General features: G+C 49.6%; 1 protein-coding gene across 2 annotated transcripts in view; it reads left to right on the forward strand.

Annotated features, from left to right (window-relative positions):
* The window catches only part of NFATC2 (nuclear factor of activated T cells 2), an 84,657-nt gene that overhangs the window by 13,872 nt on the left and 57,593 nt on the right, over positions 1 to 13,192 (forward strand). The window contains exons 2-3 of one of the 2 annotated variants that reach the window (XM_071446647.1): positions 1,475 to 1,984; positions 3,283 to 3,451. In XM_071446647.1, the coding sequence (XP_071302748.1) occupies positions 1,488 to 1,984; positions 3,283 to 3,451 (666 nt within the window). In that variant the 5' untranslated portion in view covers positions 1,475 to 1,487. Of the gene's footprint in view, positions 1 to 957; positions 1,985 to 3,282; positions 3,452 to 13,192 lie in introns of both variants that reach the window. The other variant, XM_071446646.1, reaches the window with a different exon arrangement.

Genomic DNA, 13,192 nt, shown 5'->3' on the forward strand with positions numbered 1-13,192 from the left:
TGATGTCCATGGGAATACCTGCCATGGCTCTGCTGTCTGGGATGCCACAGCCATTGCACACCCTCGGGTGCTGGGACCAGACTGGAGCTGGGCTCTGCAGTGCTGGTAGGAGTTCTGTGTTCCCTGGAACCATCCCTGTGCTCTGCAAGCTGGGCAGAGTTTGCAAAATGGGAATCTCTGCAAATTGAGGATTTTTGGTACCAGCAGAGAGGGAGTTCTACTGAACACTTACTTGTTATTGTGTATTTTATATTCCCTGTCTGAAAATGTTCCCTGGGCTGAAATTGGAATGTGATTGCCCTTAACCACAGGGCTGGATTCTTTCTCCCCCTCTCTTCTCTAACAAATATTTGTGAATGTGTTTTCTGACTCACATGAAACCCGTCACCAAACTTGCTGTCATGACACAGAGCCAAACAAATCATCACACAGAACTGACTTTTCAATGTAAGAGTTTGAGCTCAGCTTTGGTTCATGAAGCCTTTCCGGGCTGGGTTTGGCTGTGTAAAGAAGGTGTTTCTCCCTTCTCCAAAAGCTGTTCCTCAACATTTGGTTTTATGTAGACCTGTTTGGAAGCGATTTTGTGATGTGCTGGTTTCAGTCCAGCTCCTGGTTGGCAAAATGTGACCAAAGTCACAGCACCTGGGGTGTCCCTTGGACAGAGGGGCTGACATGCTGCTGCCCTGCCCAGGGGATCCCTCAGGTGAGGCTCAGGCAGCAGGAGCCTGGCTGGAGGTGTTTGCAGTGCTTCTGTCCATGCTGCACCTGCCCTGAGCACTTGAGCTTCCCTGGCTCTTAATCCAGTACTTCTCACAGGCATTAACTGCAGTGAACAAGAATTAAATAATAAGCTAATATCAGATCACAGCCAGTTTATAAATATGCATTTTTTTAATCCATGATTGCTCAGCTTCTGTAACAATATTTACAGTCTTAAAGAGACCCTTCTTTTTCCAGAAGAACCGACTCCACATAAAACCAACAGCCCACCCTCTGGAGTTACATACGCTCATGATGTCTTGGACTGTGGCCTCAAGCCATGCCCCCTGCCTTTTCCTAACCTTCCTGCAGATCCCATGGGCAGATATGGACAGCCAGATAGCATAGGGCCAACACCTACACACCCTGCCAACGCTGCAGGGGCCTCTGCTCCGAGCCCTAGGATTGAAATAACTCCATATCATGAACTGATTCATTCGGGGGGCCCCTTCCGCAGCAGAGACACAGATGTTCTGTTGGCAGAACATCAGCCAAACTCAGCCACCACTAGCCCGAGGGTTACCCTGCCTGTCCCTGGCTTTGAGGGCTACAGAGAACCACTGTGTCTGAGCCCAGCTAGTAGCGGCTCCTCTGCAAGTTTCATTTCAGAGACAAATGTATCTCCTTGCACGTCTCCATGTGTTTCACCAAATAATGGTCCTAGTGATGACCTTTGTCCACAGTTTCAAAACATCCATACTCATTATTCTCCTAGAACCTCTCCAATAATGTCACCACGAACAAGCACCACGGAGGAAGCCTGCTTGGGACGCCACTCACCATCTCCCTGTCCCAACTCAAGGTCCTCGTCGCCAGGTGCAAAGCGGAGGTTCTCTTGCACCGGGCTCTACAGCGCCCAGCTGCCCTGCTCCTCGCCCCGGCAGTCACGGAGCCCCTCTCCACAGGCCTCTCCTCGCCTGCCCCCGAGAGAAGAGACCTCTGCAGCCACTTACACACAGCTGGCCAGCGCTGCCCTTCCCATGGATGCTATGAGCAGCCTTCCCACGGATCCTTCCTGTGGCGTCCCCACGAAGATCTGGAAAACCAGCCCTGATCCTTCACCCATGTCTTCCCACAAAAACAGCATTCCGTGTCACGTCTTTCAGACTGTCGACTTCCACGGGCCCTGTGAGCAGGAGGACAGGAGAAACTCGGCCCCAGAATCCATTCTGTTGGTTCCTCCATCCTGGACAAAGCAGCTGGTGCCTGCAATCCCAATCTGCAGGTATGCAATGCTTCCTGTGGGCGTGCTTTCCGTGTTTTTTCATGGTTTGGTGTCCTCTGTCACGGTTGATGATCCCTAGGGAGGGTTTTCTTGGGCAGGTCCTGCTGCAGGCCAGAGCTGGGTGCTCAGGGACAGCACTGGTTAATGGGAGCCTGGTCCACAGGATTCTGAGATAAAAAAGTCAGGGCTTGGAATAAACATCACCAAAGAGTTTAATTGATAGCACAGTACACTACAAATTTCCAAATGATTTGTGTAAATAGCAGATTGCAGACAGCCTTTGACAAAGGCTGAACGCTCTGGTGCCATCCTGCCGCTTTTAAAATAGTGGGATTTCTTCTGTAAAGTCACTTACAAATTTCCTTCAAGGACGAAAATGCTTGAAGTAATGCCTGGTTCCAAACAGAGCTCACTGCTCCAGGTCACACTGAGCATTTGGTCGGCTCTGGTGACGTAGTGTCGGTTGTCACTTTGTCAGTTGTCCCTTAGCCCAAATCTCAGCCCTCCATTGTCTGGCTCTGTGGCATGTGGCAGGACCGAGGGTGCCAGGTGTGTGACTCTGCTCTCAGTCCCTGCTGGCACCCTGTCAGTGCCATCCTGCTGGCACTGAGGTTGTCCCAGGCTGTTCCTGACCTGCTGAACACAAACTGTGAGTGAAAGAGCACAGGCTGTGACTTCCTTGCCTTGTCAGACCGGTCCTGGCAGCAGCCTCTGCTCACAGAGTGAGAGTGGCTTAAAATCCAGTGCAGGCCTTAGTTGTACCTTGCAGTGTATTCATTTCATGTCATAAACCCTTATGTATTTTCATAACAGGAAAACTAGTACCAGGTAAGAATGTTTAGCATTTTATTGATGTGCATTTTAATATTTATGGAAATTGTAACAACTGTTAATTTACACAGCTGGTAGGTAGTGGCAAATGGAGTTAATATTTCACAATACCTATGCTGTGATCCAAGTTGGAGACGCACAGCAAAAGCAAGATAAAAGAGGGGGATCTTTGGAAAAACAAAAGCTAGGTAAAAGAGGGGGATCTTTGAAAAAATGTAACTGCTACAGGTATTTCTGTTTAAGAAACAGAAATATCTTGCCCTCTTCTGCAAGGAGATGAGCCCACAGAAATTGTCTTCTCAGCAGAGCTCGCAGTCAGGTGTGAGCAGTGCAGCAGAATCTCACGGGAGTTCAAGCAGACTCCCGAAGGTTTCAGGTGGGGCGCTGGGAGGAAGGAGGGAGCAGGCTTTGAGAAATGAGGTTCTCAGGAGTTTCCCTGTCGGTGTGTGTGTCTCTCTGTGTCCCAGCTTGCCCGTGCAGTCCCTGCCTCCCCTGGAGTGGCCCCTGTGCAGCCAGTCTGGCCCCTACGAGCTGCGCATCGAGGTGCAGCCCAAGCCCCACCACCGCGCGCACTACGAGACCGAGGGCAGCCGCGGCGCCGTCAAGGCTCCCACCGGGGGCCACCCCGTGGTCCAGGTAAGGTCCTGGGGATCTCCTGGAGGAAAAGGGGGGCAAGTTCATCTCTGAGATGCTCGCTGGGGGCTGTCCCTGAAAGAGGAGCGCCCTGTGAGCTTTGGGATGTGCTTAAAGGGTGTGAGCTGAGCCGTGGTGAGGTCCAGGATTTTGGGAAGGTTGGTTTGGGTTGGCTTCTGAAAGCTCAGAAACATGGGCAATGTATTTGCTGCCTTTTCTGGGCTGTATAAACCTTGTGTGATCCCCTGTCACGACTGTCATGAGGTGCCTGGGAAGTCACTGCTGAAACAAGTGAGCAAAACTCAGGCTGCCAGTGGTGGAGAGAACGAATTTGTCCCTTTGCTGACCTGAGAGCTGAATGAGCTGAAGCCTTCTTCTGTTTGGAGTGTGAACAGCTTTTCCTTCACCTTTCAAAGGGCGGTATAAAATACTGGCTGAGTAGCTGCAGTGTAGCCAAGTGGGGGCACATCAGTCATTTCCCTCATTTCCCCTGGTTTCAGCCCATGTTTCCTGAAGGAAAGCCAAAGCCAGGCTGGGGTCGGGGCTGTGCTGTGTCACTGGGAGAGTGCTGGAATGATGTGTGGAAGCTGAACAGGTCAGCCACAGCTTCAGCCCTCACTAAACAAAGTTGGCTGCATCCCACAGATGTTCCTGACACACTCAGGGCTTGCAGGAACCAGGAAAACATTAACATTTATGTGTAATTTCAAGCATGTGATCAATACCACTAATTTCACTGGGTTGATTTGTACTTAACTTCAAGCATATGTTCAGTATTCCCCTGCAGGCTCACCCCCTTTTAAAATCAAGCCATAAATTGTTAAATCATTGAATTTGTTTGCTTTGATGGAGCTGGATGTACATGTATGGCCTGGGTATTTGAGTAAAGCGTGCAGGGTAATAATAAACAGCAGTCCCATTTGCCATACCTCAGTAATGCAGGCTTTTTGGTTTGGGTCTGACAAGCTCACAGCCTCCTGTGGTGTGTTTGAAGCTGCCTGGAAGCAGGAATGATACCAATCAGCACTTGCTCCTTTCTCAGTTGGGCTGCAGCTACAGTATCACTTACCCTCCCAAGGTATCCCTATCAACAGGGTCCTTATTGCAGTGAAGGAGTTTTTGTGACATGGGGAAATAGAATTTGTTTCCTTCCTGCAATCAATATCAATCAAAGAGGCATTTATATTTTCTGTTGAGGACAGGAACCAATATTGCTAGTTTTATCATAATTTGCCATCAAGCTTCAGGATCTAAAACTATAAATTCAAATGTCCACTTGAGTTCCCCAAGCAGATGTGCCACTGCACAGCTGGGCCTGCATCTGGGGAAAATATGGACAGTTTCTTTCTGAAGGTTTCTTGTAAAGCTGGAAGTATTTGTTGAATTTGTGTTCACTTGAACATAACCAGGTTCATATGAATGCCAAGTAATGAGATAGTTGCACCTGTATGGTTTATGACATCTCAGACTGGGGGAGGCTAGTAAAATCCAAAGTTTTCATGTTAGAAGTTATTTGGCTTTGGGGGATCTGGTTTTTTTCCCTCTCTCTTTCTTTCCCCTCTGTGAAGCTTAACTTTGTCTTCTTGTTAGATGTAAACAGAATATTTTTCTAAAACACAATCCCTTTTGAAACAAATCTGATTTAAAAAAAGCCTTCAATTAACCCTTCATGTGACTAATTACCCAGCTGAACCTGCTGGCAGAAGAGGTCATGGTTTTTGCAGCACAGTGCTGCCCTGCAATATTTATTTTTTGGAAAATGCATTTTGCATGCAGATTTCTTCTTTTGGGTGCTCTGAAGCTACAAACCAGCAGATCTCATATCCTCCAAGCCTTATCTTGTGGTTTATCTTTCTGATGCTGCTTCCTCTTCTTCACGTGTCACGCCCCGAGTTTGTGCCCAGGCTCTGCACCAGTGGTGCACCCCAGCATGGCAGGGAAGGGCTGGTGGCCAAAGCCTCAGGGAGGCAGCACAGGTGGAGTGGGACACTGGCTGTGCCAGGAGGAGGGGGAGAAGCCCTGCATGCCATGGAATGTTCTCCTGTCTGAATTCAGGGCCGTGTGGAGTCCCATGGAGGAGCACAGGCTCCCAGCTCAGGTGTTTGAGTCACTCCTGGGAGGAGTTTACAGCTTGTGTTAACTGTAGGGAAGCTCAGGTTTTAGGGGTGTGAGTATCCCCTGGATGTTAAGGTGCTGAGAATAGCCAGGAGATGCTTTGTAGCCAGGACAAAGGTGAAGTTTCCATGATCCTTCCATCCTGAGGTCCCCCCAGTCACTGAGACCCACAGAGCAGGGGGAGGCACGTTTGGTTCCCAGCTCTTTTTCCCAAAGCTGCTTATTTGTACCCAGCTGCTCCAGTCAAGGCTGTGCAGGAGCCTGTCCATTGGGAAAGGCAGTGGCTGCTCCTGTGCAAAGAGCTTGTGGATGTGACTGGGATGGGGATGGCAGAGCAAACACAGTCCTGGAGTGGAATGGCAGAGGTTAAATACCCACTGTTTACCTTGGTACAACATCCAAATGCAGAGCAGGGCTGCCAAACCCCAGTGCTCAGGTGAGGGCAGGGGCAGGCACAGGGACCCCCAGCCCCTCCAGCCCTGTGTGCCAGGCTCCCCCTCACTTCTCCTCTCCCAAGCAGGAAAGCTGTGCAGAGAGGGGCTCCTGTTCACCACAGCCAGCCCAACGTTCCCCTGGGTTTAACTTTAAAAATTGTGGTGGCTTTCACTGCTTCTTTTTATTTTTCTTATTAAAAAGAAACTGGAATGGCAGAGTTGTTAGTGGAGCTCACAGGAGCTGCTTTACAATAACAAACGTATGTTCCACTTTCCTTTTATATTTGAATTTTGCCGTCTGTGTTTTCTTGTGGTTTCACAGTCAAAGGAGACATTGTTTCTTAGCCTGGGCTTCCCATGGGGCTCTGACTTTTAACTGTATGTGACTTCCAACATTCAGCTAATTCATTGGTGTGTTAGTGAAACCAGAGCCTTTGATGGAAACTCAAAACCAAATCACAGCTCATGGGGTGATTCACACTCTCACACGTGGGGCCGCTGCTGCTGAAACCCTGTCAGCCCTCCCAGAGGGTTTGCTGCCCAGGGCACATCCCAGCAGCTGAGTTTATCCTGTCCCGACCTTCCCCAGGCCCCCGGGCAGGGCAGGGCAAGGCCAGGCTGTGCTGGAGCTGGCTGGTGCTGCACAGCATCTTCGAGCCACCCTGGCCTGCTCTGGAGCTGGCTTTGGCTCCTGCAGGGCTTTTGGTGTCACAAAGCACCTGCACCTTTCACACCTGATTTACTGCAGGCCTACAGGGCTTGTTTGCACAGCGGGATCCTTGCAGGGGCCTCTTGAGCTTTGAGCTCTGGGCCCTGGGTTTATTTACTGCTGTTCCCCGTGCTGCTGCAGGGATTGATGTGCGGTGGCCAAACCAGAGAATTCAGCTGCATCTGGGAAATTCTCTCCAGAACCAATATGCCATCAAATGTGAGGGTAGGTCAGCAGCCCCGTGCTGTGCTGCAGGCATGGCTATGATTCTGAGTGGAGGTGAATGGAAAGCTCTCACTGAAACTTCTGAGCCTAACTGAGAATACACAGCTTTTGATGGAGAGGAGTTTTGGCAGAGGTGAGGGGAAGCAGCGTGTACCAGCTGGTTTGAGGGGGATGCCTGTGCAGGTTTTGTGGGTCACAAATTCTCCTGGAAGAGGGAGATGCAAGATAATGATTTCCTGTAGGTTCTCACTTCAGGACTGTGCAGAGGGGGTCAGTGTGCTGTAAAGCAAAGCTGGAATTTCACATGTGGGCACTTCCAGCACAGAGCTCACCCCATTCATAGCCTGCTGGAGTATCCTCAGGAGGAGTTCACACAGGGTGGGCAGTATCCTGTAAATTCCCACCAGAGCTCTTTGCTTCTGGGCTTCCCTGCCCAGCTGAGCCTCCAGCTCTCCCTTGCTCTCTCAAGACTGATGTCTGTGCAGTTGGAGTGCCCTTGTCACCATGGCTGCTGTCAAGCTTTGTGGCACACCAGGGTGGCACAGGGGATGTTCCTGGGGAAGGATGAGCTGAGTATGGCAGAGGAAGGTGAGGTTTTAGAAAAGCCCTGCTTTGCCACCCTCTGCTCCGCTCCAGCTGGGCTGGGGCTGCTCCACAGTGCCTCTGACAGTTGGCAAGGGTCCAGCTTTGCTAACTGGTGCCAGAGCTCCGTGCTGAGGGACTCCCCCAGTGTGATTGTGTCAAAATCATCAAATTTTCACCCTCTGGTTTCCTGGTGGCACAGTGAGTTCTGTCGTGCTGGGGAGGTTTAGCTCCTTTGTCATGGAAGTGCTTTAATGGCACAGTTGGTTTTCTTAGCCAGCTGTGAAAATGAGAGCTCCAAATCCTCCTCCCTGCACATGGACAGATGCTTTGTGCCTCTTCTTTTAAACTGTCATCTGAGATAGCCAAAGCATCCTGAAAACAGGAGCAGCTCTTCACAGGGGCAGGGAAACCGGAGCCCAGAGAGGAAACAACTTGCTTACATTGCGGCGTGAGGTCAGGCAGGAGCAAACCCTCCTGACTGCTTTCTTCCAGGGGCTGCTGTCTCTGTCCCAGACAGAGACATTAATTATTATTATATTAACCCCATCTGAAAGCAGCAATCCCAGTAAGACACTGAGGGGGAGTCTGGTTGTCATTTACTGTAAGAAACAGCAGAGCAAGCGAGATTCAACCCTTGGAATTTTGACTAAACTGTCACCAAAATAAGAAACACTTAAAACTGAGTATCAAAAAACTATAATTTAGCAGAATCAGATGTTCAAAGGATTGTCTACAGAGGCCTTTTTAGACAGCTTTGGTAGGGAGCAAAAGGAACTAAGGCAAAGATTTCCTTCTGGTTTGAGTTCTTTTGCAGTGTCCCAAGTACATTAAATTGAACAAAACCATGTGAGAAGATTGGGCTTTGTTGCTCAATGTCAGCTCTAAGTGAAGCAGGCAGAGGAGCTGCTACATGATACAGTGGCTGGACGAGGTCTTTGTTGAATGCCTGACAGTTATTGATATGCCACTCTCCCCTAGACAATGCAGTGACATTTTCCATCTCGCTACGAGTATTGTTGAGCAAAAACCTCCCCAAGAAAATCCTTGTGGTCAGCGGGTATTGACGATGGGGATTAACGATCCAAACCCGAGGCTGGAGCCGTTTGCAGCAGGAAGGGGGGGCAGAAACGGGGCAGTCGGCCCAGAGCATCCTCTGGGAGGGTCCGAAAGGCCCGGGGAGAGCTCGGGGAGCGGTGCCGGGGCGGAGCAGCCCCGCTGGTCTCGGGCACGGCAGCAGGAAGGGAGCCCCCGGAGGAAGCGAATTCTCAGGGCTCTGTGCTCGCCTCTCGTTGAACGCTGCTCGCCCGGCTCTGCCGGCCGGGATGAGCGCGCATCGCCGAGCTGACCGCACACACGCACATCCCCAGGGACTCCAGGGGACACAGCCGGAGATGCACGGACCAAAGCCCGGCTCACCCTGGGCTCCGAGAGCGGCTTGCCGAGTGCTTTCGAGCAGATAAAACCCCCAAGCCTAGAGAATCCATTCCCCACGTTTATACTTCCCTCCTGGCCACGGCTTGCCTTGTCTAGACAGGAAAGTGCTTGAAAGATGCAGCTTTGTCCATCCCGGGGAGAAAGACCCACAGGCAGAGCTCTGTTGGGGTGAAAGGGAAATAAATGACTCCCTTGTACTCTCCAGAGCAGTTGGTCCACACAGGCTCTTACTGGGGCTCTTCAAGCACACCAGTACCAGTTGCAGATGCTGCTGCTCTCATCGTGCAAAGCCAGCACTGCACAGAGGATTTTGATGTGCAGCAGCCAAACCAGAAATCCCCAAGAAAATTTGGCTTGCAGCCCAGCAGTGAACAGGTAAAGCTTGCAATACTGCTGGGAACTGAGGTGCTGCAGCTGCTGAGCGGTGCCTGAAGTGCCAGTTTGGGGTGCTTGCAGGACAGGGTCAGCATTCCCTGTCAGCATCCCCTGCAGCAGGGCACAAGGCACCACGGGTTTCTCACTGGGCTTTGGCTGCTCATCCTCTGCAGGACCTGGGAAATCACTGCCCCTCTCTGGCCTGGCTTCTGGGTAAGAATAAAAAAAAGTTAGCATATTTATTTTCTATGAATCCCTCTTCTTCCTGCTAATAATGTAATTCAACATAAATTATAATAATATTTAAATTCAAGAAAGCATATCCTAGATTAAAAGATCTAAATTTCAAAATTGCACTGATTTCCCCCTGTATAGGTATGTTGTTATCTACAGATGATCACCTACAGAATCTTTAAAGAATTTGCCTTGCTTTTTGACTCTGCTGTCAATGCATCCCTGGATTCCAGCTCAGCTGAGCAGTGTTGCAGCCTTCACCTGTGCAGAGCTCTGCTCTTTGTGCAGCACAGCAGTGACCCTGTGTTTCACATCCCCCGGCCAGGGGCACTGCCAGCTGCTTGGGTGCAGGGTTTGGGTCATCTCTGCACTGGGTAGGGAATGGTTTAGGAGGGAATTAACACCTGGGCTTTAAGTGCTGTGTATTTGGAGCTGGGGTCTCAGTTTGTGGGGAGATCTGAGTTTTGGAGCAGGTCAGGAGAAGTGTTTCACATGCCTGATGTGTGCTCCTGATGGCTGCAGTGCCAGGGCCATCACAGGGTGGTGTTGGGTGTGTAACTGAACAAACTCAGCAGCTAAGGGCACATCTGCTCATTTTTGCATGCAGAATTGCACAGGTGCCTTTTGCAAATGGCACTCAAATCCTCCCCTTTCCCAAATTTGACTGGTATTGATCCGTGGATGGAGTGCAGAATGAATTTGATTTCTCTAGAGGTGAGATGATGCTTTTAATCGGGCCACACATTTCCATTTTGTTTAGGAACCCAATCATAGCAGCAAACCAAACAAGAAAAGTCTCCTTGTTTTCGGAATGATGTTATTTGTTTATCTGCCAAAGTGCTTTGCATTTCCTCAGGTCACAGACCAGCCCATGTCTGGCTGTGTTAATATTGTAAGAGTTAGGCAAAAGCAAAGTTTAAGAAAAATCTTTCAACTGAAAGAAATAGGATCTTAAAGTCCCAAAATAGAGTATGGAAAGGTACACATCATGTCTGGCTTCTCTTTCCCCTTGTGGCAAATGTGACTCAAAGGAGTTGGGTTTTTTCCAACTCGATCTGTATACAGTTTTGGGGAGTTTTATTGTGAATAGGTCACCTTATAATGCACAAAAATATTTCCTCCCAGAGTTCTGTATTCATAAATCTTTCTTGATCCTCGCTCTCTTGAAACTGAAATCCAGATGATTTTGTTTTCTTCATGGAAAGAGAAGTGAGAAAGAGTGAAGGCACACCTTGGTGTGGGGCTGGTGCTCCCCTGGAAGGGCAGCTCTGATGAGCAGAACAACACTGAAACACAGAGATTTTAGAGCAGCCTGCTTGTCATTAAGGGAGGAAAAAATGAATTTCAAAGTTAGTATTTTAAAAAGCATTTTAAATCTTCACTTCTCAAGGTTTGTTTAAGGGTCAAATTTATTCCACCTTTGCTTCTCCAAGGAAAAGATTGGTGCTTTGGTTAAATATTATAGCAGCTGCCTGGTGTAGTGGAGGTGAGTGTCTATTGACAGTGACAATCCTCAGCAGTTCAGCTTTAAGAAGAGACATATCTCTGAAGCATAGCTTTGATATATTCATTCATTCTAGCTCACAGAATTTTCTCTACACTCTGTCCCTGTTGAGCAGGGGGAGCATCACTGTTCCCTGGTGCTGGTAAAGAGAGAGCTGCTGTGACATGACCGGAGCTGTGCTAAATTGGTGGTGAAGATGAGTGTAAAACTCTGATTTTCAAGTTCCTGGAGTGTTTCTGTGAGCTGTTCATCTCTGGTTTTTTTTATTCCTTAGTCATCCTACTGTGTTCATAGCAAGTGAAAGGTAGATGGAGATGGTTATGGTAAATGATCAATATATTAGCCCTGAAAATGCAATCAATTAGCTCAAGGATAAACCCTTTTAAATGGGGACACTTGACTCTTTTACATATATTTTTTCTCTTTGTATTTGCATTTTATAATGCTATTCTGATTTTACAATTACATCATCCCAGAGCATTGCCATAATATCATAAATAACAAAAAAAAAAAGAAGTAATTTTCTTCCACTGACCAAACTGATTTAAAATCTGGTTCTGTGGAGGATCAGGAGGCCTTTTACTGTGTGTTTTATGCCCCTGGGCCAGCAGATGATACAGACAGTGCCCTATGAACAGGGAATCAATTCTTCTCTTCTTTAAGTCTGTATGCATTTATACAACACACACCCACAGGCATGCACATTATTGGACAACCATGAGCAGTTTTGTCTTGGGAACTCATTCTGTACATGAGCAAACACCACTTAAAATTACTTTTAAAGATGGCCAGTATGAAACCCTGTGTATGTAGCCAGTTCTGTTACAGCTGCTACTGACTGTGCTCACTGGGGGCAGATTTTCTTTTGTAATTTATTATCTGTTTTCCTCCCTTTCAGTCTCCCACCCATAACTCCGGGATTTTGTTCTGCCAGTACAGAGGGGAGAGCAAAAGCTGCTTTGCTGTCACTGTAATAACCCCTCCTGTCCAAAGGATGCTCTCCTTGTTGTAGCTGGCTCCACCAAGAATTACTCTGTCAGGCATGACAATAAACACACTCAGTGCTTAAAAACTGCTCTTCCCTCACCCCTTGTGCAGACAGGATGGCTTTTGGTGATACAAGGGCTTTGCACTGAAGGCCAGGAAAGGCTGGATTTTGAAAGCCCTGTGCTTAGGGTGAGTTTCTGTGTGGTTCCCAGTGGATCTGGGCTGTGGATCAGCAGAGCCTGACTCCTCCATCAGTGCCTGTTCCCAGAAGATCTGTCATTTTGGCCTCTGTTGCTTTTCATCTCCCATCTGCTTTATCCCTTTCTAAATGTGCCCGTGGCTGCTGCTGTATTTCTCACAATCCTGGCCATGCTGTGTCTCCAGTACCAGCCCTGGTGCTCCGAGTCCAGTTCCCTGCTCCTCCCCTGGCTCCCAGAGGCAGCTGAAGGTTTGCACAGAGCCTCCTGCTCCTCTCCTGGCTCCCAGAGGCAGCTGAAGGCTTGCACAGAGCCTCCTGCTCCTCTCCTGGCTCCCAGAGGCAGCTGAAGGCTTGCACAGAGCCTCCTGCTCCTCTCCTGGCTCCCAGAGGCAGCTGAAGGCTTGCACAGAGCCTCCTGCTCCTCTCCTGGCTCCCAGAGGCAGCTGAAGGCTTGCACAGAGCCTCCTGCTCCTCTCCTGGCTCCCAGAGGCAGCTGAAGGCTTGCACAGAGCCTCCTGCTCCTCTCCTGGCTCCCAGAGGCAGCTGAAGGCTTGCACAGAGCCTCCTGCCCCGTTCCCCTCCTGCCCATCTCCAGAACGCTGGTGCCAGCGAGGTGTGGGATAGGCTGGGCTGTGCCTGGGCTGGGCTCTGCAGTTTGCTCTTGCACAGCCCCTGCCCAGGGCCTGGTGCCTTCAGTGGAGCTGTTCCTGGAGCTGTTCATGCTGTGCAGGGGAGGCTGCTCCCTCAGCCCTGCCTGGGGGTCTCTGGGGCACAGCCCCTGGCTTTGCTGGCTCCAGAGTGTGTGCTGGGTGAGGAGTGGTGGCTCTGGAGAGTGAGTGAGTGTCACTTACATCTGCCACACTGGAGGAAGGCTGCCAGCACTGCATTGATGCTGCATGTGGTCCCCTTCCAGGGGGGAATTAATCCTTATGTGCAAGGATAC

This window comes from Agelaius tricolor, unplaced genomic scaffold (assembly GCF_023055355.1).
Source record: "Agelaius tricolor isolate 1412-34295 unplaced genomic scaffold, bAgeTri1.0.p SCAF_23, whole genome shotgun sequence".
Classification (NCBI taxonomy): domain Eukaryota; kingdom Metazoa; phylum Chordata; class Aves; order Passeriformes; family Icteridae; genus Agelaius; species Agelaius tricolor.